Below are 26485 nucleotides of genomic sequence, written 5' to 3'. Positions count from 1 at the left end.
TCGTTTCCTCGTGATATTTAAAATTCTTTAACATTTTAAGAAACGTGTGTTTAATTTTATTTCATCGACAGTAGAGTTTATCTTCACTCGGCTAAGCGGATTAACCGGACTCTCTAACCGGAGTGTGTGTCTGGTCGCGTTGCGACCACGAAGCCACATGAAAGAAATGGTCGAGAGTGTGTGTCTGGTGGTACCAGGCAACCCACGTCGCGCGCGCGTACGCTAGTAGATACTGCGTCTCATTCCTCTTTGGCCGGCTCAATCGGATGCGTCACAGGAAGCCGAACGCCTGACTGACGGCTGGGCCGGCTGGTCGGCTGATGTTCCTAACCTATCGTACGGTCAATTCGTTTTATTCTACTCATTTATCGCGTTAGCCAATTGTCGTGCCGCGGCAAGGCGTTCGTCGAAACAGCATTCTTCCTTCTCATTACTGTTATCCGGTCTGAGAAGACCTCGAAAGAAGCTTTTTTTTTTTTTTAAAGAAACAACATCAGCGCGTCATCTTTTTTTACGCTTGTTTTTTGAATATTTATATTTTTAAATACAAAACAAATATTCTTCGCGTGACAAGAAATTTCTCTTGTGTTGGATATAAATTTAGAAAAATAACACACCGAACGTGTAAATTCTTTTGAGATGAGTTATAAAGCAATGACGATACTTTAATTACCGCTGCGTTGTAATCTTGGTAAAAGCGAGGGACTCCCCGTCCTCCGTTTTTATTGCGCGGTTATTGTTGGCACGCGACACGTGTGTCAGAATTAACGTCCCTACGTCAAACGTGTTTGCTCTCCACGTGTGCTCATAAACGGTCAATAATCGATCGGAAACTGAGATCGGGGGATGTTCTTCAAGTTCGCTGCGTCTCGCGTGGATTCCCGGATCGCCTCGCGCGCGCGTTTGCCTTCGACACGTAGGAGGCGCGCTTTATCGGATCGAGCGGAGAACGGACTTTAGAGTCGTTGCACGCGTCGCGCTACGTGAAAGTAGCCGTGGTGCCCGCACCAACGTTGTGGACGACGACGCGTGCAGCCGAGAGTTTGTGCCGCACGTAGGCAGCCAATCTGGTCGCGCGCAGTGATACGCCCAAGCGGAAGGATACTAGGAATTCATAGACAATGAATCTGTTCCCTTCTACTTCTTTCTTTTTCTTTGACCTCCCAGTTCTTTCGCACTTCAGTTCTCCTGCCCTCTTTTGTCTTTCTGGTTCCCATCGTATTCTCATCGCCTATATGTCGCTCGACTTTGAGATTAAGCCAGCTTGAGTTTTTCGTTCCCAGAAAAACTTCAATATAACGAAGAAAGCTTGATTCTTTTTTTCTCTAGTATTGTGTAATAAGTCCATTAATATATCCCCCATATTACAGTTTAAAAGTTTCAAAATACAATTTTTAATATTCAATACTTTTGATGTGTATTTAACGTACATGTGTTTTTTCTATTTATTTTTTGTTCTCAGACGATTTCAATTTTGTTCTGTGGAAGACTTGAGTGAAGTTTAAATCGTCTCGTAAAAATTTCGGGTCGGTGACGCGTCAATAACCGGTGATACCACAGGAGAATCCGGCAGGAACCGGAATGCAGTGCGCAAGCAGCAGCTGACGTGCCGCGTGACGTCACGGCTTGCACGGTCGGCATCCCGACGGCGGACGTCGCTCGATATTCTCTCTCGTCCGGGCAACGCTCCTTTTCCACCGCGCCCCTCTGCATCTCCTCTCTTTCCATCCCCCTGTCCTTCGATCGCGCCCGAGTTTTTTTTTCTCGAAAACGCGATCTCCATTTAAAATTTAATTGCACGTATCTCTCGCGGATATTTTTACAACGTGAAATATATCTGTCGCGCTGTGAAAATTTTATTCCCGTACTTTTTTTTTTTTTTTTATTGGAGGAGGAAAATTGCTCCGATCGTTATAACCGGGGATTATTGTCGCGCGCATGAGACTCGCGCGCGCCTATCACCGACCACCCTGCGCGTTCGCAGCCGGTGATCTTCCATTCAAGCGCTCGCCTACTCGCTCGCTCATTCCTGTCTACCTTCGCCGGCCGACGCCGACTTATCGCGAGCGCTTCCTGTTGAACCTTCGTGGGCGCTCCATTTACACATCGGCACAGTTTCGAGAAGCGGCGAGTCGAGAGCGGCTTTATCGGGCCCGAGAGCCGTCGAGCGGAGGGAAGAGACACGATACGTGCGCACGTAAACGTGAAACGGGGTCGGGTGGGTTCGTCGAGCGAGCGTAGTCTACTACACGGGGCTATAGTCGTTGGCTCTGTAGTCGTGGCAGGGCATATCTTTTCTTCCTCCTACTCTCTTCTCTCTGGTCTGCCTACGTTTCCGCTCTCGGTCCTCGTTTTACGCACTTCCGCTGTCTGCGAGATCGGTATGTGGTTGTGAGAAATTTTGCGCAACTCAACTCATATATGCGAATATTAAATTGTCGGAGATGATAATGTGGAAACATGATCGGTCTCTTGGAAATTTTGATTCTTTTTTGTTTTTTATTTCTGAATAAATATTTATTATCCAGGAATAAAATTAATTATTCTCAAGAAGCACGTTACGCAAAACTATTCGCCGAAGCGTACACGTGTGCGTGTGAGAGTCAAAGAGAAACAATATCGTGACCTCGAAATCCAACACGCAAACGTCTCGATTAAGTTATCAGAGTTCATCGAATGGTGTGTGACACCGTAACTCTACACATACGTATATATATATAATTTACTTTTTTAAATAGACAGAGTGTGTAAGCGCGAGATGTATCGCGGGATTAAAAAAAAAAAAAAATCGCCGTTATTAGATATCGATTTAGCTTCAAAGTAAATTGGAATCGAAGAAATATAATTTATACGAACGGTTTACTCGCAACGAGAGAAAGATCAATACCTCATCTCCGAGTTATTGACCTTTCGCCCTGAAGCTTCTCTTGTACAAGATGAAACGCGGAGAGATGTGACGTGAAAATTACAAATGTCTACCGCCGAGTTGTCTAATGCGTTTCATTTGTTATTATCACACCATCCTTCTATTATCTACTTCCGTTCGCGGAAATAATTCGCGGCGAGCGTTTGGCGAGTTCTCTCGTCGATTTTTTTTTCTTTCAACAAGAATTTCGGAGATGAACGCGACGTCACACAAGGGTGTGCCGGGATCTCTCGCAGCAGGCGCGGCTCGCATCAGCCCGATTCGGAGCGTTTCGCTTCGTCTCGGCTCAACTCGACTCGACTCGGTTCATTTCAGTCAGCTGGCTGTCAGGGCGTTGCCCCGCCGCTGCTGCTGCTGCTGCTGCTGCTGCTGCTGCTGCTGGCGTGCACGATGCACCATTCATTACGAAGTGCAGCGACGGAGTAAGCGACCTAGCGCGACCAGAGAATGAGAAAGAGAAAGAGACGACGGGGAGAGGGAGAAAGAGAGAAAGAGAGAGAACGGGCGTTACCCCACCCCGCTCGGTTCGATTCTGCTTCGACCGAAGCGAGCACCACCGCGGCTGCGACCGGGTACAATTCACCACTACTACGATTACTACCACTAGTACTACGGATTTCCCTCCCCACCTCTCGTAGTATACTACCACCGCGCTCTCGTTACCCTACTATCACTATATACTACTACTATCTGCTACCTACTGCCTTCTACCACTACTATCGCCGCCTACTGCCGCCACGCTCCGGTCTACGCCCACTTATCACGTCGCAGCTGTCCGCTTTCGCGAATAAGCGCACTATTTTGCCGTTATCGTGATTGCCAGAATACTACCATCCCGCGGCGATCACTGTCACCGCCAAGCGGCGACAACGATTCGTTCCACCCCCGCCCGTTTCTTCTCCGCTCTGTGACCTCACACACGCCGATATAACGAATCAGCGCGACGTGACGGTTTCGCGTCCATCCCGGCAGAAGCGCGCGTCCTTCTGCGAATCTCGACAAAACGGGATGAGGAAGGGGGAAGGGAAGGGGGAGGACTAATTTCTCCCTCCCTCCGAAACCGCTCGCTCCTCCTCTTACCCCTCGTTTCATTATCGACGAATCTCGGTGCAGCGCATCGCTGCGCGACACCCCGCTGCAGTTCGCGCGCGCGGTGCAGCACGCTTCCCCGCTTCATCGACGGGGCGCGACGTCGACGTTTTCTCATCGAGTACCCGATATATGCGAGAGGACAGGGGAGGACAAGGGGATGGTGGGCGCGCGAGCGGGACGCAGGGCGGGAAGGGAACCGAATGGAGAATACCGCAGAGGCTTTTCAATGGAGAGTCGAGAGAGCCGAGAGTTGTAGAACGAACCTACTACTCTCGCGTACGTACGTACGCGAGGACGGCCTACACAGACAGACGCAACGTCGCCCGTCGGGATATCCGCGTGTCACTGTACTCTGGCCTATATTTCGCTAATGGGAAAGTCCCGCGTGTTCCAATTACGTCGTTCAGGAGGCGGCGGCCGGGTTTGAGAGAACTGCATCAGCACAGCAGCAACCGCGGTCTCTTCTCCTCTCCCCTCCCCCTCTTCTTCTCCTCTCTTTTTCTCTTCCCCTATCGGCACTCTTCACCGCTCTGTCGTCCCACTTAGTATCCTCGTGGTAATTAATACGTCTGCTCGAAAAGAGAGACGAACCTTCTCGTCGGCGGAGTCGGTGACCCCGCGCTTCGATTTTACGAGGCAAAAGAGGGAGAGAGATAGACCGATCGCCTTCTCCGTCGGGAAATTCGAGGCAGCAGCGCGGCAGCGGCAGCGCGCGGACCGACGACGGACACGCCCGAGACGGAAATTATGAAAGCTGTGAACAGTGATAAATGAAAAAGGGGATCGTGTAGCGCCGCTATACGTCATGCGAATGCGATAAACGTGACAAAAGATTGATATTTTTAGCAAATAGTTTTTCGGTCAATGTGAGAGCCTTGTGCTAGATGTCGATCGTGTAGCGATCAAAAATTTGCGAAACAGATGCAGGAAAGCCGCAGCCCTCTTGCTTCTAGATTATTTCGCGGAATTCTCGATCGTTAGTGTACGCGCGCGAAATATATCTTTAAACATTGTTAATTGTTGCACATAATAATTCGAACTGAATTCAATTCGAAATTTCACATCGGATGCTTGTTTTGCATCACACACGTATGAGAATTACCCGATTTATTATTATTATTTTTTTTTAAAGATATGTATTTATATTTCTATGAAATTTAAAAAATCCATTGCGACAAGATGCTTTGATCGAACCTGGATCTTTCGCATTTCGTACAGAAAATGAATAGTTTACACATTTTCGCGATGCAAAACAAGCACTCAATATAATTGAATGTTTTTGAATTGAATTCAGTTGTGCTTGTAATAATTTACACGTTTAAAAAATTATATTTCGCGCATCCGGCGTGGCTCACCGAAGAACTCTTTGCTAGTTTCATACTATACTTGCTTAAGTTTGCGAATTTGTTTGTTTATTTGTCTATATACGCGCATGAAAAATGCCAAAGGGAAGAAAGTCGATCTTGAGATTTTTTTTTCGATAATGGCACTTTCAACACAACAGTCTCAACACTCGCAAAATATCTCAATATAAATTTCCGACAATTTTTTTTGCACGAGTGGACGTTGCTTTGGTTGAAAGCGTGCTCAGATTTTGATCGATGTGTATAATAACGTGCGTGTATGATTAATCTCGCGGTCTAACTTAATTTCTAGCAGCGCCGTCGTCGCTTGAAATCGCAGGGTAGTCCGGTTCGATCGAGCGAAACAGGTTTGGGCGATGAAAAAATTCCAAGAGAGCGAGGAATTCGCGGGAAGAAGACTCGTTAGTTAGACGTTCTAAAAAAGGAGGAACGCGCGCGCGACGACCATGAAATCTGATGGCCCACATATACACGCACGCGATATCAGATCGATCGATTTCGGTCGCGCGCGGCAATCGGAGGAGACACGTCTGCGACATTACAGCAAATGATGTTAAACGGGAACGTCATCTACTTGAATGATGACGCGACACACAAACGACGATGAGGACTCGTCCTTGCGTGTATTTCGGTCCGATCGACAATTATCGGCGCGACTCGTAATTACGCTAGATTAAAGTCAGTCGTCATCGATCGATTCCACATGCTTCTTCTCCTCTCGTCTCGCCTCCCCCGGCGGTCGCTTGTCCTCGCCGTGTTATACTTCTGGAAATAACTGCGATTGTCTCCTCTTTAATATTCCACCGACTCGGAGAAAACTCACGATTCGTCCGGTTAATTGGACACGATGTTACGGGAAAATGCGGTAATTTGCAAAGTTAAGGAGCAACAATGTTGCGCGTAGTTATAAATTTTGAACTTGCTTCACTCTCTCTCTCTCTCTCTCTCTCTCGAAACCGCCCGCTGCTCTTCATTTTCGCGCGGACGAAGTCGTTTCGCTTAACTCGCCGTCCAATTAGCGCGTCGCTACTTCACAAACGGCGCGAGTTGTAACGCGCATAACGCGTTGAATTATAGACACGTGAAAGATTTCGAAAGCACCTCATTTGTGAACGAATTGGTACGTTTTTATCACTTCTCTGTATAATCACGGTTTCCGACGCACACTCGACGGCATCTCGTTGTTTGCGACGCAGTTCCAAACTGTTGTCGACGTAGCTATAGGTCAAAGACGAATACAATTGGACGGCGCGCGCGTTGTCGTGGTTTAATAATCGGTCATTATTGCGATCTCGCCGGTGTAATAGTTATTATCATGTTTAACGACTCGCGCGCACCTACATACGTCGCTTCGCGCGCGCGGCCGCGCTTGATCGATGCGCATCGTGGATCGCACACGCGGCGCGCTCGACCGCAAGTTAATGATACCTTCCACTGTTGCAGCTGGATCAGAAGAGAAGAAATAACGTCTGCATACTTGGCAATCTCTATATCGACCTCGCTGATGTACGACCACGTCGGTGGTCTGTTATTAATCAGGCGCCATGCGCACGGATAGAACCTAACCCCGTCCTCATTCGTAGGATTATTAAGAGAGCGCGGGCGAACTGTCGTGAGATTGACTTGGTCAGGTTTTCACTTAACCTTCTCGGAAGATTGAAAGATGATGACTCGCGCCGCGCCTACATACTTTTGACATTCCGTTTTCTTGTTCGAAACCACCTAACGAAAGCGCACGGAGAAGAGAGTTGATTAAACATAGTTAAACCTTCGTGAACAGACTGGGTCTCCCGTCCACAATTTTCAAATTGTGTCACTGGTGTCTTCATTGGTGTCTCTAGTAAAAAAATAGTTTTTTTTTTTAAGGCTTACATCGTCGAAAATACCAGAGATTGTTTCAATTTTTTTTTATCGACACAGACTCGTTCAAACTTTCGATTTAAAGAGACAAAATTGAAAAAATATTGATATTTCGCGAAGATAATCGATTTTAAGTTCGCGCGGATCTCACAGTCTGTCCAACTAGTAGGCGGTTTCGTAGTCTGTGTGCGAAGGAATAAAAAATACGCAAACTAGTTAAAAAAGTAATATATACTGTTTTGTTATAATATTCTATAAAAAGGAAATTCTCTTGACGTGGTCTAGCATGAATTGAAGACGGACTTAAAAAAAAAAACATTTCATCTTAATTCTCTGCTCTCTGAAATATTCTCGCCTCGCTTTGGAACGTGATATCGCGTTATTTGTTCGACAAAGCCGCGAGATAAGCAAAAAGAGTAGGAGGAGAACGGGAGAAGCTGCAGCCTCTCTCGCGAGAAGGTGACATTTCAGCTAAGTTTCGCGGTTAGACCGCAGTCGCGGCGTCGGCGGTTGGCGAGGTCAGTGGCGCTTTGCGCCGCGGCAACGGCGCCGACGACAGTGTGCAGCAACGGAGCGGCCTCGGAAAATCGACGCTAAAAATAGCACTTAGTCGGCCAATAATAGAACGCCGTCGAGTTCTGTGCAAGACGATAAAGAGAGAGGGAGAGAAAGAGAGGGACAGAGCGCGTCCCGCTCTCGGGTAGGCCGGGTACGCTTCTTTGATCGGTTGCCACCGCGAAATTGCACGTCTATTTTCCCTCCGGCGAGAGCCTCTGCTTTCGCATCGCGCGCGTCGCCTCTCTTCTCGGAACATCCTTCTGTGTGCATTTCACGAGCTTTGATCCTAACCGGCGCTAATCTTTCATATATATTCCATTTCGCAGGCAGTACATACCTGTATGTATTTTAGAGAAAAAAATCTTTCGAGATATTTACTCTTTAACGTACGGTATAAAGAAAACTACGTGTTTTTATGCGCGCGTGTATATATATATATATATATGTATATATATTTGTTTAGCATGTAATAAAACAATATTAGCACGTGATAAAACGTAATAATTTTGTGCTGGCGATTCCTCACGTAAAACGCGAGTAATCACAGCGCCAAGATTGTACTGATGTCGTCGCGAAATGTAATATTGTATTTGCCGGGGCTCACGTTTTCCCCGTCCGACATTCCGCGTCTCTCTAACCCATTCCATTACCATTAACCTCGAAGCCAATATTGCCGGCGCAGTAGCTGCTATCACCGGTTAAGGTTACTGCCGTCGTTGTTCGTTTTTGCTACTTGTTACCTGGCGGCGGTGTTCCTAGCCGAGTCGATATCCAACGAATGATTGTTGCTGTCTTACGATCATTGCCAATCGTCGATGTAACGACTGAAACGTGACCGCGAGAGATTCGTTCGATTTCTCGCTAATATCCGAGAAGTTCGCATTTAAATACACGATCGCACGACCTTCCCTCTCCTTCCCGAGAATTTTGTTTGTTCGTCGCTCGGCTTATGCGCGTGGCGCATAAATAAATATTCAATTCTACGAAAATCGGAAGAAAAAACGTTTCCTGTGACGTTCCTCCGGAACGCGCTCCGATCGCGCGCGCGGGCGGGCACTTTGCCGAACGCGCGGCGACGGGATGAAAATGTGTTTTCTAAAGCGGAACCCGGTTCCTCCCGAGAGCGTCCTTTTGTCACACCCGAAAGGACTGTGCAAACGGTTTAACGGAGGAGTGACGTCGTAAGAGCGCGACTTAGCGCCTCAACGCGCGGAAGGGGCGAAAGGGAGGAGGGTGAGAAAGAGAGACCGTAAGGTGCGGAACGCGGGCCCTGGGTTCTCGACGGGGGTGTAAAGAGACGAAGGAATTCGCAAGTAGGCGGCGAGAGAGGCGAGGAGAGTGCACCCGCTCTCTCGTGGCAACGTGCCGATGGAATGACAAGCAGCGGCGGTTGAATCTTTAATCTCTCGCGACGCGAGATATTAAAGTTTCTCGAGGGCTCGGCAACTACTTGGCCCACGCCGTCCTCAAATGGGGTTTAAGTTCGATAGAGAGACAGAGCCGGGCTTTCCACGCGGCGCGAGATATCGATGGTCGTCCTTTAATGCATAAATAAAAAGACCGACGATGGCGCACCGATTACTCTTCTCTTCCTCTTCCCCCTCCTCCTTCTCCTTCTCTTTGCCATCGTCGGTATTCGATGATGTTCTCGCTCGCGCGTATACACTTACATTACTCGCTCCCCGACTTTACTTACCCGTATCAAAGAGACTCTCATTTGGCTCATTACGATCGGGGGAGATCTCCTAAATAGAGTTTGCGTGCGCGCGCGATTTTGTCGCGATAGTCCTTTCAGTAACACGAAACACATAGAGACTGTGAAAAAAAGAGATGAAGCGCGCGTGAGAGTTGCAAGAAAAAAAGAAGATCGAAGATAGTTTTGATTCCGAGAAAAATCCCTGTCACCATTTTCAAGATATCTCTCGAGACTTTTATCGCGTGGGTATTTCGCGACATTGTTCCGTAGCGAGAGGGAAAGGGAAGACACTGCGCGCACATCGTGTGCAACGATAATTTCCATGAAAGACAGACGATCGTTTCACGGTCATGGAATGCAAACAAACCATGTTCGCATCGAGGCTTGCTTTCTTCCTCTCTTTCGCATCCCTTCTTCTCTGCGCTTGCTATCTCGGCGAGCGCGTGTGCCTCAAGTCTGATTTACACGCGCGCATACCGCGCGATGCTTTCACAACGTAATATTATCGGAAATTAGTTATTTTTTTTTTATTTTTTTTATTTTTTTTTTTACGGACAAACTTATCTCCAAAACGATCGTCTGAAACTTCATGTTTAATTCTTCGACACACATTAAAACGTTAGATAATAACACTCGCGAAAACGAAAATTATAAACCAGACGATACTGTCGATTTAACCTTGTGATACGCGAAAATTATATACAGGATACTCCGGCATTAACACCGTTTCGTATGTTAAGTAGCAGATAGCGTGTTATTTTCGTTTTCTCTACAACGTCCAAATCGTGCAAAGTCCTCGTCCTCATCGGAATAATCAGTCCCGTCTCGCTTGCATAAAAAATTGGTCGAGCGCGCGCGATAAAGACGATAAGCGCGCGCGCGTCCGCGTAAGAGACCCACGTCGGATTTCACCAAGGTCTCTCGCCTCCTCGTCAAGGGTTCGCGGTTGTCCCGGTTGTGAGCAGACCTGTACGCTCGCCGCCGCGTTTCACTGTCCTTGTCGACAGTCAAGGTCATGGTCGTTCGCGCGCCCGGTGCCTTCGCGGGCTTCCAATGGGAATCGCGTTTCCCATAAACGGCCACGTGCTGCTGCTCGCTCGCTCGCTCGCTTGCTCGCCTGGGTAGCGCACGACGCGATGCGATTCACGATCCAATTTCACGACGAATGTGTGTGCAACTAGTTTCCCTCCCTTCTCTTCCTTTCTTCCTTCCTTCGGTTTCTGGGTACGCTCGCGCTCTTTGCAACGTGCGTTAACTCCCGCTGGAAATCCAACGTCAGGGTCGTTTCCACGGATGTGCGCGACGTGTGCATGTCGCGCCGAGCGTGGTGTTTCCCATGTCTTGTGCGATGCACGAGGAGCGCTCGCTTTCACCGCGCGCTTCACGCCGGTCATTAGGCGAAAGATAACGTCGGTTACGTATGTATGTACGCAATAGGGCGTGTCGTGACAACAACATGTCAGAATTGTGATTACGTTATTATTTCACGTCCACAAATAAATGGATAGATAAGATCGAAGAGGAGGAGAAGGAGGAGGATAATAAATTTTAATATCGTAGATAATTTCGAGACTCCCGAGAGGAAAGAAAGGGAGAGAGAGAGAGAGAGGTAGAGAGAAGCCGCGAGTATTATAAAACCGAACATATTTACATGTATCTTCATTGCGAGTAATAACGCGCGCCGTGTGATGCGCGTATATTATCCATAACGCCGCGCGCTCGTACGTACGAAAAGCGCGCTAAAATTGCTCAGCTCGGTTCGGGAGTTTAATTCTCTCCTTGCGGACGATCGATTCCCTTATCGGCAATTATCGCGGCTACCTACGTATATTCGTACGCACGCATATTTTACAACGGCGGGAGCCGGGTTATTACCGGCGCGCGCATCATTTTACCGTGATTATCGTAGCGCGGAATTAATACAGTCATAAATCCGCGATTACGAGCCCGGCGCGAAAAAAGGCGAGAAGAAGCTCTCCGTGAGTTTTTCACTGTCGCGAATAATGAAACCGAATGCATTATGGCTCATCGCCGAATGGCTCAATCGACGTACGTAAGAAGATAAACTCTCTTGATTCTACCGCGCGGTTTCTTCCCGGCGCCGTTAAACGATCCCGATTCGTCTCGGTGGTGTGCGACGTATATATGTATATATATACGTGGTCGTAATAAACGTCGCAGGCACTTAAGACAACCGGCCAATAGCTGGCGATTTGTCTCGCGCGAAATGACTTCCGATCTGCCGCGCGGCCGTCGTTTATGTCGTTTGCTGTGTTCTCTTTCTCTCTCTCGTGAGCCGGGAAGATCAAGACGAGCTTGTGATCGAACGTGATTTTTCACGGTTCGAAGTCACAGTCTTATAACCTCGACAATAGATAACTTATAATTTTTTCGAACGATGTCTGGAGATTGGAAGAGGAGGGGAAGGGGGGCGGATAAACTTGTCGAATGTATTATTTAATTGCGAGTTTTGTTTTACAATCGCGAAACTCGAGAAGTGTATAGCGATGGAAGTTTAACGACTCTGGCAAGTTTGAATCGCATACGAGTCGGAGTACGCACGTACGTTTGTTGCGCGCTGGTAGCCGTGACGATTTATCTACACAGAACGATAAGGCACGATCGGACAAATGGCGACGTGCTCCATCGGCGGCGGCAAAACTGGCTTCGGAAGCCAGTCCGATGCGTACGCAAAAGTGCATCGCGTCGGCCATCAGCGAGTCGGATCTCTCCTCCGTATCCGTTCTCACGAGAGAACCGACTACTGACACTCAATCGCGCTCCTGGAATCTCGCGTGAAGAGCGTCGGATGCACGCGAGCACGCGGTCGAAACTAACACGCCATCACGTCCACGGCCGCTAATCTGCTATGCGTGACGCGAGGGCACCGAAACCGCCGCTCTTTTGTGAGCGATTCTCGCTCGCACGCACGCGGGGCACTGCCGCGAGATCTCTGCAGCAGCAGGGTCGTTCTCGACTCTCGCGTCGAGATTTGCAATCGGAGTTGCGATTCGATGAAATCCCATAAAGATAAAAACAGGATTGAAGACAAAAAAAAGAAAAATATTTCACGAATCTGATATTTGCCCAATTTTCTTGATTCTAGCGATGAAACTAACTCGGTCGTGTGAGCTTATGTGCTAGATGCTTGTGCGATATATATTTTTGATTTTATTTGAAACGTGTAAATTAATAAAATAATTCGAATTAAATTCAATATGAAATGAAAATTCATCTAGGATGCTTGATTTGCGTCGCACATAGAGAAGTACCCAATAATTTATTCTCTCGAGGAGATTAAAAAATCTACTGCAAAAAAGACACCTCGGTCAGAAGTCGAACCCGGACCTCTCGCATTTCCGTGCAAGCGCCTTTCCAATTGGGCCACTACACGGTACTAGGTGAATTTCTCGCAATATTGTTTAATTCTATACACAACATACATAATTGCATCACGTATCGAATCATTTCTGGGACAAAGAGAGTCTAATATATGTAAGAAGCGGAATTAAAGTTAAATAGATGGAATGAAGAGTTAAAGTGGTAGAATGTGTGCGTTTTTCGACGAAGTTAAATTGCTAATTGACGATACAATTAGACGACTCGAGCGCTGTTTAAACAAGCAAGAGCGCTTAATTTCGAAGAAAGCGTAAAGAAGAATTACAACGATTGCAGCAACTGTACCGAGTGACCTTGGCCTTGACCGTGAATCAGGTTCGTGGATTGCGAGCAGCCGGCGTCGCTGTCGCGGTGGCGGTCGGGGCGCCAGCTTATCTGCTCAAACATCGAATCTGGAGCGCGCTAATTACCGGCTTTTCCATGAGTCTAGTCGGGGCCAGTAATTGCATGCCCGTCGCGCCATCGACGTTGATTCTCCCCCGGGAATGCAGCCGCAGCCACGCCGTTGCACTCGGATCAGAGGTATCAGGTGCACGCTCCTCTCCCCACTCAGACTTTATTTTCTCCCTGGTGTTTATTTTCTTTCGAGTCCGCGGCCGCGTGTTTCGCACGGCCTTCACGCTTGTCTCGTGAGAAATTGTTAGCATATTGAATCATGCGCTGTTACATATCTCCGATTATTATCTTCAGAACGAATTTTACACATGTTTGTTTGGATTTGTCATCGTGTGACAAATCCAATCGTTTCTTTCTTTGTTCTACGTGCGAAGATCTTTTTTTCACATTTTTTCTGGGGGAGGAGGAAAGCACCACGCGTACTCGTTGCTAAATATTTGACGACGCGATGTATATTTCAAGAATCGGAGAAGCCAATCGTCCCAGAATTGAAATATCGCGCAAGAAACGCGACTCCAGCGGGACGAAATATCGATGTCTCGAAAGCACTTCGCCACTTACGCGTGAGATAAAGTTGAAAGGATCGCGCGGGATGGAACGGCGCGAAGGAAAAGCCATCCCGTGACTTGGTCTACATTTCTTGCTATTCAACGTCGAGACTTCGAGAGGAATGCAATATTATCGTTTCTCGCTCGAGTCTAAGCCGATTTGTGTTATCGTTCCTTGTTCTTTCCAGCCGAAGGGGTTTGTGAAGTTCTTTCTTCTTTCGTCGCACTTTCTGACATTTGCGGCACTCGTTCCGAGTTGAAGAATTGCATTTCTTTGAGATAATTTTTTTTTTTTAACTACCCGATCACGCACGTTTTTTCACGCGTTTCCATAAAAGACGGTTTTTTGTTGCACGATGAACGGAAAATCGCAGAATTAAAAGCAAACGCGTTCGAGGTTGAAAAAAAAAAAAAAAAGAGACAAATCGCACGAGTGACACGCGTTTCACGAAACTGGATTATCCGCGCGACAAATTCGGAATATCGCTAAAAATCTCATAAGCCAACGGACTCAAACTTCTTCGATTTATACTGTCGATCCAGCGCGTCTCGAAATCCGGCGGAGGGTTGCGCGTCGTCTGACCCACTTACGTGCGGCGCGTCGCTGATCCGATTATGCGAGCCTCTCCTCGCTTTAAGACCATTAAGACCGCTGACACAGTGTTGGATAACAACGTGAGAAACAAAAATTGGGAACTCTCGTTTTCGAGAAATATACAGATAAGTTCACACGCAATCATTTCCCAGAACCAATCGCATTTTTCAATCTTTGAAAATCGTGAGACTGTGACATTTTCGCTGATTACGGCGAGTAAGTTGATTTTCCGCGGCCGTATCGTCAAGCGCAACACCGCACACGTTACGTACACACTAATACAAATCTAGAAACTAACCGAAGTATACAAGAATTTTTCCGCACACACATGGATATCAATAATGTACAATAATGAGCAAATCGATTAACCTCAACTCCCATCCACGCGTGAGAAATAATTTTTAAATGGCGTGTTGAAAACATTTTATTTTTATTATTCATTCTTTTATCATGTACAACAATCGCGAGTCGACTGCGGAAAAAAGCAGTTTCGCTTCGCAGTCAACCGAAGCTGTAGGTACTTAACTACTTACCGTCGTTGTTGCTCCGACGAAGTGATACGAAACCCCGCGCGATACGCGAGCGCGCAAGCCGAGGACCGTTAATATCGATTTATCGAGCACGCACGCATAACTCACATCTCCCGCGCACACATTCCCACGTGCATTCCTGGCCGGCTGCATTTTATAGTCGACGGACTCTCGAACGTGTAGTTCGCCGACGACCGCGCGCAAGCGGCATGTTGAAGCCAGGCACATTATATACAATCTGTTCGTATGATCGACGAGGAGACATTGTAAACTTGACAAGCGTCGCCTGGATTTTATGGGGAAGTAAACCTGGGATCTTGTGTTGACTCATCCGTCGAGTTTGTTGGCCCTCCATAACTCGTGGCGATGTTGTTACGCGAACGTTTATATATTTATGCTAATGAACTCCTGGGGATGCGACTGGAAAAGAGGAGGAGGAGAACGGAAAAGGGGATTGCGCGTAAACGCCGCGCGCGAGTATCGCGTGCAAGACCTATAGAGAGAAAGAGAGAAAGAGAAAGATTCTTGTCTCTTCTTGTGAGCGTGACACACGTCGCTTCTTCTAGGGAGACTGCGTATATTTTTCGCGAACGCGCTTTCCCTCGTAAATGGATCAAGTGATAATATGTCGATTCTACGTCATCAACTTAACCGAGTGGTTGGCTTTCGAAAACGTTAGCTCTACGAGAACTCGCTCGAAGACTTTACTTATACGTCAGCTGATACGAACAGACGTTCGTTTTGGGCAATTGCATGTCTAAAGACTTCGATTTTTTTTTAATGAAAAAATCAAATCCTAGATTAAAAAAGGCATTTGGACCGAGAAGTGCGCGTTTGGAGACGAATATATCGCACCTATTGTTGCCTCTTTTCCGCGTTGCCGATTGGTTGGTTGGTTGATCGAGTCGAATCGAATCGGTAAGATCGAGAGAGTAAATAATGAAAAGCGATTTTGAGACAGTTCGTCGTATATGTAGAGAAAATTAAAAACGTAACTAAAGTCACGTGACAGGAAAGAATAGAAAAACAACACGTAAAAATAACGTGACTGTAATTTATATTATATATAACATTAAATAATACATATTATACATNTAATNTATTATATATTTATAATATTATACTTTATATTGTATTATATGTATTATATACATACTACAGTAATGTCACTGACCTCCACCGCGCGACTTTGGCGGGGTCACTGACCTCGGCCGCGCGGCCTTGGCGGGGTCACTGATCTCGGCCGAGCGGCCTTGGCGGGGTCATTGACCTCGGCTGCGCGGCCTTGGCGGGGTCACTGACCTCGGCCGCGCGACTGCGGTAAAGTCATTGACCTCGGCCGCGCGACCGCAGCGGTGTTACTGGCTTCGGTCACGTGATTACGGTATATATATATATACATTTATGCGTTGTGTGTGTATTATATATAGATATAGAATATTACATATAATATATATAATATTCTCTTTTTTATCTTTTAACTTGTCACGTTACTTTAGTCACGTGTTGTTTTTCCACTTCTCTTTCTCATTATTTTTTGAGTTTGATTTTCATGCGTTATTTCTGACATCTCTCTAAAGTATATTATAAGATTTATATACGTAAGACGTATATACTAGCTGTCATTGCGGTGATAGGTTGTGTTCATTGACACTACACGTTATAATAAAAACAATACCAGCGCGCGTCTGTGTTGTGCTAGTTAAATGAAAAAAATTATATTTTATATAAAACTCTTGAGTGAGAGATTCTGTTAATCAATTAATCTTTATCGATTGATTAACTTGTTGCTGTATATTAATTATGCTTTTTCTGTGTTTTGTTACAGGTATGTACGAGAGATCATTCCATTGCCGTTTAGATTAGTCAGCCTGTGTCGTAAGAACATAATCACTAGTTTCTATATTCTTTGTATAATTAGTATTTATTTTTTATTTTGCAAAATTGTTAGTAGAGATATCGATCGATACGCCAATTAACAGTCGACAGAATTTTTTCTTCGTTTTTTCGGATTTTCTTTTGAAACTCGAGTAAGAGTCAACTTAGAGAGTAATGTCCTCGAGTGCACCTCCTCTTAGAATGTGCGCAGTTACGTAATACTGCAACTGGTCATTATTGTCCACGTCGACATTTTTATGTTTTTTTTTCTCTTTCTCCGTTATTCTTTTTTCTTTTTTTTCCCCGTTAATACTGTCTCTCCATAAAGACTCTTAGAGGCTTTGAAAAAAAAAAAAAAGATAGGAACTTGAGCGCAAATTCAATTAATAATTACGTGCAAACACATAAGATCGCTAATAAAATGGTACTTAGTCACGATTTAAAACGGTTCTCTTCGTCTGCAATTTCTCCGTCGCTCTCACACGCACCGATTGCGTTTTAAATAGTAAACGAAATAATTACAGAGATGGTCTATTGCTAAAAGGGGGAGGGATAAATGCAATGGCGCGATTATCACCGGGGAACGCTTTTAATGTACCATCTTCCGAGATTGGAATGTGCGTACCACAGGCAGTCGGTTTTAACGTGATTTAAAAATTAACTCGCAGCAGGGAGGAGAACGAATGAGTCAGTCATTCACTCTTCCCTTTCCCCCGCGTTGAGAGAGAAATAATGTCTTTGGAATATTATTCGCGTGCGCTCGGCTGATGGTCTCATCTCTCTTTCTGTTGCTCCCTTTTTTCTCACTTTTTTTCCTTCTCTCTTTTTTTTTACTTTTTCTATTCTTGTTTCGCGCACAAGAAACCGGCAATAAATGTTTTTAATTAGAGCACTGCGATAGCTCTTTAAGATCGCAACTTCGTCTAAAAAAAACCGGTAGTCTGAGTTTCGCAGGAAACATATTTTCGTTCTCGCGTCCGGTGCGGAAAAGCGTTTTCGATGTTGACGTCTGGCACCGCGACGACGCTCTGGTACCGCCTCGTGACGCGGACGAACAAATGCGTCCGATTTATAATTCTCCTTTCGCGCACGGCGAAGAGAGAAACGTGATATCTTCCGCGAAGTATCGTCACTTCGCGATACTTGTATAGTAGAAGCATCGATTAAAGCCTTGAGAATTTCAGCGCCGCGTGAGATCGCGAGAAGATACGTTCAATAATAACCGTGTGATTATGGAAAATTACATGTTTGCGTTTGAGGGGGCAAATAATAGGCGACGCGTCTGTTGTCGCTCCGGCGACTACAATCGAGCATGAATTAAGTAAAAAACTGCTCAATCATCGATATACCAGTTTCTTTTGTAATCATGGAGAGAGAGAGAGAGGGGATGGGAAGAGGGAGAGAAATGATAAGAGTTGTCCTACTTCCACCGCGTATAAAAAAAATACAATGAAAAATACAAAATGTTCAATTCTAGTTAGAAAGGTTAGAAAGTTTTTTGTTTCATTTCGGAAATATTTAAAAGTTTAATTTAAATTGAAGAAAAAATCTTAAAAAATTATTTTTTAACTACTACACACGAAATAATAATAAAAAATAAAAATAATAATAAAGATATTATTAATAAAATATATTATTATTATTAAGTACGTGCACATGTTTTCAAGACATCCTGTTTACAATTGTGATATTATCATAAAAGTAAATCTCGGAAATGGTCTTAAAACGTGCACAAAACTCGATTTTGTCGCGTATTACGTCGCAATTTCGTCACCGTAAACGAAAACGGACACCGGACTGTCTTTCAACGTCCGGTCCAGTGATTCGCCGCGCTACGCCGCGTTGTTGTGAGGCCGGTTCAAATTTCTGGCATCTCTGGTTTCGTCTTCTTAGGAGACGCCGGGCTACAGAGCCGCTTACTTAGCATATACGGCGCGCGCGCGCGGCCACAAAGGGTTCCTTTCCAGGAAGATGCTTCGAAAACTGCCGCCGGTCTACAAAGTCGTCTCTTTATCTTTCCCGCGTGGCGGCTTGGTCTCTATGTCTGACCTCGCTTCAACGTTACCTCATCGCCGGGAATCCTAATTAGGCTTTGTGGTTACCCATATTCGACTCCCTCGTGTAACACGTAATCCGCGTATTGCGACACATTGGAGCAGAAAAAGTCAGGAAACGACAAGAAAAGAGATGTCGGGACGGTGTATTATTCGTTTCAGATTGAAAGTTTCTCGAGAGTTCTGAGTAAAATTTAGAATTGATACATGCGTGGTTTTTATTAAGTAAAAACCGTGACAGATGTTCTATCAAGTGAAAAAAAGAAGTAATTTACGCTTTTTTGAAGCTATACGTTCGATGATAGCATATTTTTGAAAACATGGTTTTTGTAAAGAATCTTTTAGAACTTTTAAAATATTGTTAAAATTTTTTTTGATGAGTTTTTCAAAAATTAATTTTTTTCGGGAATGGCATTAAGAGTATTAATTTAATGCATGTTGCTTGCCATATGTTTTTGCGCGCAATCCGAAAATATGCATTTGCAAAGCGTGAAGTCGTCGCTTTTATAAGCGAGGTAATTACAATATAATAATAACAGCTTTAACGACGGCGTAGCGTTTTGCCGGTGAATCATTGGCGCCGTTCCGGCTGTTCAAAAATTTTCGTTCGTGCATCTTACGTAATTAAGCTAGGTAAAATGCGCCGCGAGATAACAGCTATTAATCACAGCAAATCGCGTCGTTTTCCGAGAGGAAGAAAATACACACACACAGAGAGAAAGAGAGAGAGTCAGATTTAAGTGCAAAATATTAACATATTATGACCATTGCAAAGTTACTTTTAGTTAAAGCAGATGATAAGTGGATTATGTAACTTATTACAACGGAAAGCATACTATAAAAATTTAAAATTATGACCTCATGGCTTAACTTTTTATATAATTGTTGTTGAAAAATAGCGATGCATAATGTACACAATAATTACGACAAAATGTCGATTATTCCAACAATCGTGATACAATCTAATTTTTTGATTCCGTCTCCATTGAACGTTTGCCACCGCGATAGCAATTTGTAGCCGCGGAGAACAACGAGAGAGAGAAAGAGAGAGTTCGCCGTTGCAAACGAGAACAATAGAGCTTGTGGGAGGGGAGAAGCAACACGATAGCGGGGAATTCCTGTTGGATCCGCGCGCGGAATCGTAAACGATCGTGCGAGTGCAGCCGAATGAGGGCGAGTTTGGTAGGTAGGTTGCTGCGCGCTCGTCTTTCTCCGTCTTCGTCCCGGCTCGAAGTGCATCGGCGTGTCTGTGCTTTGGAATGCGCCGCCGCCGCCGCTGTTACAACAAGAAGAAAGCGATTCGATTCCACCGTCGTGGCGGCGAGGGGAAGACACTCGACGGGAAAGTTCTCGCGCGAGCCGAAGAAGGGAAGACTCGACTCTCGAGGAAGAGCCCTTTGGAGGGGGAGTTTTTGCGAGAGGAAGAGGGAGAAAGTGTGAAAGGGAGCGACCGCGAGGGGGCCGAAGGGCAAGGAGAATGGAGACTGCATATGATGTAGAAGTAGTAAACCAGTCGTAGAATGCTATTGCTTACGTGCATCTAATACGTTGTTGCGTGCGACAACGACGTTAGAAGCGCGCGTCGTCGTATTGCAGCGCGACTAGAATCTTTCAAGTTGTAGAATTACTGGAAAAAAAACTTTATTAATTATTTTTTTCTTTTTACGTAAATTTTTTCTTAATATCGCCACTGTAAAAATTCGTACGTGTAAATTTAATTTTTATAAATAAAAGGTATAAGGAAATAAATTTAGAATATAGAGAAATTAAATTAAGATAATTTTAGATTGAATAAAAATTGATGTTTATTTGTTTTTACGTACATGTTATATTTAGCGAAACAAGTTTGTCAAGATTCGCGTGTTCACAGTCGCGGCATTTTGCTTGGTCGATTATTTGAGAGCGCAGTTGTGACCCTGCTTCGCAGAAACGAGTTCAGCAGGTGGGGTCACGAACTCAGACACGCGATCGTGCGTTGCAGCGAATTTTCCTCTCTTTCGATCGCCAGCTGCCGGCATTATTTCGCCCTTCTCATCTTGTAGTTGTATGTATATCGATCCCACTAGATATCGTCACCCCATTCGAACGCGACCACAGCTGTTGTACCACAAATTTTTCGTAACAAGCGTGGAAGTGTGGAATAATACATAGATGAATGAATTATAAAACAAAAACACTCTAGAGAGAATCGGCGAGAGTTGAAAGAGATCAAAATAAAAAATAAGAATGTTTTCTCATCAATTTTTAAATTGGGAATTTCTAAATAAAAATTTATATATTTAGAAAAGATGCATAAAAATATTTTCGACTTGAAATTATTGATAAAAATACACGCGCGACGTGTACAAGTTAGCTAACCGAGAATGAAATTTACGAGTTGTTCGAGGAAGAGAAAAGAATCGGCATAAATTATTACCTGCGCGAAACACCGCTGGCGAGCGCGCGGCCTTGGCCTGTGTCGGCTTTTGCAGAGCGGTTCGGCTATAACGAGATTTCGGCACGTGCGTCGGAACTTGGGTCGAGTGGACCGTAGGAACGACGTATTCGAGAACCGTCTTTTGATCCGGTAATCTACGCGCCAACCTTCTTTATGAAGAGGATCCTTTTTTATTCCGTCCTCTCTCGAGAAAGCAAAAGTTGGCATTCTTGATCTTCCGCTACTCGACGTGAGAAACACGTAAAGCAATTAATATCTCGGAAATGCGAATACAAATCTCTTAATCGTTTTGTTTTATTTGCAAATGTTATTTGTATATACATATATATACGAGAAGGACATTTTCTTCTTGAATTTTCTCTATGAGATATTGTCGCTGTATTCAATATGAATCAAGTCATTTCGAGAATGTGTAGCACGACTGTTCTAATATGAAAGTGAAATTGTCACGACACAAGGTCTTTCATTTCTTTTTGTGTGTGTTCACAACGTGTACTCGTGCAAAGATTTTATCTTAAATAGATTCGTCGCCGCGCGGTTGTTTTCCTTATCTGGTGTAGACTATAGACAAAGAGTAAATGGAAACTTCACAGTTGAGGCAGCTTTGAAGTATTTGTAAATTGCAAAAACAAATTTCTACATTAGCATTTTTATTTGTTATTTCTTATTAACTTTTCGCTTTTTATGAAAAAAAAAAAAAACAGTTTTACATTTTAGAAAATCACATGTGAATGCGCAAAAAAAACAAATGAAACATATGCAGCTCGTTGCGCAGAAATCGCTCGATTCGCTCGAAGCGCCTTGACTGGTATCTAATTAACGCCCGAAACGAGCATCTCCCGGGGGGATAATCGGGAATGATTTTTTTATTTTGTTTTTGAACACAACGAGAGAGAGAGAGAGAGAGAGAGAGAGAGACGCGACGTGTGGAGAGGAACCGGCTGCTCGGAGAAAGGCCGAGACGAGACGGACATCGTTCGTGTACTTACGCAGGAGCCAACACACACGCGCGGGGCATCTGTTCGTTAACCACCTGTCGGCAGGTGCGAGCCGTACACCCGGCCCGCACTCGGTATCAATCGGCCCTGCTGTTTTTTCGGCCGGTTTGTTCTTCGAAATCGCGTTCCCGTTTTACTACGTCGTAGTACGCACGGACACGCGATATTCCTTCGCCGGATGTTATCGACTCGTGGACGGTGTAATCCCCTTCTCTTTACCTCTTCCGAGTGCGTAAAGCCCTTTAAGCTCGCGCCGAGTAAACAGGAAGTCGCTGGTTCGCCTCTTTCCTCCTCTGTCGCATTTCCCCCTCCGATCTGCAGGTTACAGATGATGCGTTGTAGAGAGAGGCACCTGCGGCGAGTGCGGTTTGTACGGATTTAACATGGTTACTACTTCGAGAGTCCCGTGTACGCTCGATGTAATTGCTGAATTCACGGGTGGTTTTTTTTTTTTTTTTTATCGTCATTAGCGCATCTCGCGAGTTTTTTGCTTTTCGCGTGAAAATGAGTTTTTGATGACACGCGGTGGTTTTTAATTCACGATGCGCAAGCAATAATGAGGTGTTAGGTGCTATTAGCGATAGAAGGCAGGACACACGAACGAATAATCCGAATAATAATAATAATTAATTTTAATTTGATTACAGGCTGCGATACTCCAACAGACTGCCGAATACATCTATCAATTGGAACAGGAGAAAACGCAACTATTGTCACAGAACTGTCAGTTGAAGAGATTGGTAAACCAACACGAAGGTGGTGATGTACCTATCAAGAAGCGCAAGGCCGACACTCAAGGTATACCCGTTCATTTTTCTTTATTTATATTGTTTACAATAATAATAATAATTGTTAATATTTGTCATTTTTATACAATATGTTTATTAAAAAGGATCGGAGGTTTCCCGTTTTTTTTTTGTTTGTTTTTTTTATTTTTTTATTTGATGGATTAAAAGATCTGGGAGCGCTCAAAAATGGAATTGATTTGAAAACAATCATCATGAATATTGCAAGTGAGGCGTACCGTAAAAAATACACGGCGCTGATGCAAACACGTATCAATAAAAAATATCATTGCGCAAACATTTGTATACGTAAAACAATCAATAGATTTGGCGCGCGCATTGCTCGTCGCATAACGAGATTTTCCGAGAGGGCTTGAATTATTTATCGCCGCGGTGCTGCCGCACCGATTGTGCCGCACCGCGCGGATTTTCGGGTTCATGGGAGCAAAAAGCGCGGAAACAATCGGAGCAAAGCGCGAAAAGTTATGGGGAATATACATTGCAATCCGCTTATTTCACGGTTTGCGTTCACGCGACGCGCGTAACGTCGAAGTTTTCATCACGTCATTTTTTTCAATCGCAAAATTGAATTATGCAGACATTTCCGTACATTCGCGCGAACAAATAGGAAAAAAAAAAAAATATCCCACCGTTTGATGTAATTTTGTAAATTTTTATTTGCGCACGCGGCAAAAATGTACATAAAAGAGAGTTTCATTATACATATGTATGTACAAAAATCACCAACGGTCTTTTATATTCAATTTACACGATTGCCAAGTAATTGCATCACAGCTGATCATATTTTGCCGGCGAGAATGACAAATTTGGCAAGCAGGAATTTTTTAATTTCACTTCTCAGAGCGGACGTAGTCCGCCGATGCACAGACGCATTTGAGGGAGTCGTTCGTAATTTTCGCGAAAGTAATTACATTCTTCGCGAGTGAGGTACCACGACGAACCGATATATATATATATGTATATACATATACATGCAGACTATTTCAGGAGAAAAGATTCAAGTAATATAGAAGCGATGAAATATGTATATATATCTTTCTTATTCAGTCGATAAAAGTCTAATTTACTGAAACGTCTTAATTTAATTGTCACATCGCCGTGGAAGAAAGTGTATTGAAAAATGGCGCGATGTGTATTCTGCAAGTTTCACTTCAAAAACAAATAGAAAAAATGGAATCAATATTGAAACCGGATCTTTCAAGCGATATTAAAATTTTTGTTTTAACGCAAATTCGTGACACTCGTGATTGATCGTTAAATGTTGAAAGATGAGAGAGAGAGAGAGAGAGAAAGAGAGAAAGACTATCGGAAAGATTAAACTTCTCGAGTTTATATCGGTTTTCTTCCTGAGAAACGGGAACGAGGTAGATAAAACGGGATCGTCCTCTCGACTGTGTTCGTTCTCGAAAATCGTTATTACTTCAAGGGCTAAATACAACGGGCGGATTAAGGAGTGCTCTTCTCTTTCGACGCCGATGGCGTTTCGCCGGCGACGTCGTCGTCGTCGTCGTCGTCGTCGCGGCGCGATCTGCCCGCCGGAAAGTATCTGTCGCGAACTTCGGGGCCGAGACAATTTCAATTTCCGGTCCTATCGTAAATTAGTTTCCTCCGTCGATGGTATGGCGATATTCAGAAAGTTCGTCGTCGGCTGTGCGACGAAGCGGATTTAATGCCGGCGAACCACTTTTATCGATCAATCGCGGTTAACCTACCGATTGACTTCAAATACTGGTCTCAACATTTACGATTATTGCCCGAGCGACGGAATACCTATCCTATTTCTCATAATCGATTTCATACAGAGAGAGAAAAAGACTAATTTGTTCCCTTCAGGAGATACATTGAATACAGAAATACATCTCGCCAATTTCCTTAGTGAAAAAAAAAAATCGTCACGTGTAACGTATAAATTTATATTCTTTTTTTTTTTTTTTTTTTTTTTTTAATCTTTGTGAAACAATGGTCTGAAACATGAGAACTGACGTCGCGAAACAATCTCATTGACAATAATAATCGATAATCAGAACCGTTACCGTGGAAATTAACGCGGGAGCGTTAATTAATAAATGGTCGATTGATTGAAAATGTTCGCAAGAACGGCGCACAATTGGCCGCTGCGCGCGCGTTACCGCGTCATAATTCGCCATAATGTTCCGTGGATGTCAAACAATGCGCAAATAAAGTACCCATCCATGTAGACGTATGTAAACATTACATTCACTTTGCTTTAATATAACGTCGAAACAAACGAACTGGCCTTTGATCCCCGTCAAGTGTAATGGCCCTCTATATTTGTTCTACATTGCAAACAGCGACCACACATACGCGCGCGCGCGTACACACACACAGATTTAATTTCGCTTCGCGGCCCCGCAATCATTTATATCGCATGGATGTGCGCACCGCATATACCGGAAAGCCGAAATACATTCCGAAACTTCATTGCGGTTTATTCACCAACTGTAATCCGAATTTCTTGCGCTTTCCCCAGAATTACTTCTACCGAGAAAGAGAGAGAGAGGAGGAGAGATAGATAGATAGATAGAGAGAGAGAAAGTAAAAACCCTGGAAAAGTGTTTCCACGTTATGCGTGTCGATTTAATCTTAATTTTTAATCAGGATGAGCGCGGAGGATGGGATCCTTCCCAATTAGAGACAGAGGGAGAGCAATCTCCGACGTTCGGAGACAAACGAGCAAAAAGGATTCTCTCGAGGCGTTTGGAATTTACCATTAACTTCAGAGCACTCGTTCGGCGAGCTCGAAAATTTATCTCTCTTCACACGGGGGGAGGGGGGAAGGATACTCGGATTTAATTTTTCCTGCATTCGGCTTCTTTTTTTTTCAGGTGTCGTCGTTAGTCTACCGATGCACGTCAGCGAGAGCGGCGATGAGGGCTTGGGCAGTATGTCCCCCGAGCCGTTGTCGGTAATCACAGTGACCACAGAGGGACATTCCGTTGTGAACAGCGAGGTGGTGGAGCTCAGGCGACAGCTAGAGAGAGAACGTCACGCGAGACTGCATTTAGAGAAACAAATGAGAGCAATTCAGAGCCAGTTGTATCCTGACAGATTCCGGGACAATCAGCTAATCGCTTATCAGCCCCACGAGGTAACGATTTGGCATTGCTCTCCTACACTCGTTGATCTTTCGAGGATCGGAATAAAAAGCCGGCCGATATGTAAAAAAAAAATATATATATATTGTTACGCGGGGGACACCGCGTATGTGTCGCGGGAGCCGCCTGAACGGCGTGCGCTCGGCGCGACTGTTCGTTGCCGGGCAACCAGCGAGTTGTTGTATTTGAGAGTCGCGAGATCTGTCACGTTGCGTTTTCGGACGGCTCGTCC

The 26485-nt window shown here is 44.7% G+C and overlaps 1 protein-coding gene across 1 annotated transcript in view; it reads left to right on the top strand.

Moving 5' to 3' along the window:
• LOC109860179 (helix-loop-helix protein 11) overlaps positions 1–26485 on the top strand; it is a 137406-nt gene that overhangs the window by 104023 nt on the left and 6898 nt on the right. The window contains exons 3-4 of the mRNA XM_020439129.1: positions 22979–23129; positions 25984–26246. Coding sequence (XP_020294718.1) covers positions 22979–23129; positions 25984–26246 — 414 coding nt within the window. The remainder of the gene's footprint in view (positions 1–22978; positions 23130–25983; positions 26247–26485) is intronic.

The sequence above is a fragment of the Pseudomyrmex gracilis genome, unplaced genomic scaffold (assembly GCF_002006095.1).
Source record: "Pseudomyrmex gracilis isolate BER0280 unplaced genomic scaffold, ASM200609v1 scaffold_0, whole genome shotgun sequence".
NCBI classification, from domain to species: domain Eukaryota; kingdom Metazoa; phylum Arthropoda; class Insecta; order Hymenoptera; family Formicidae; genus Pseudomyrmex; species Pseudomyrmex gracilis.
Note: the sequence above shows the minus strand (reverse complement) of the source record. Positions and strands in the feature narration are given on the sequence as shown.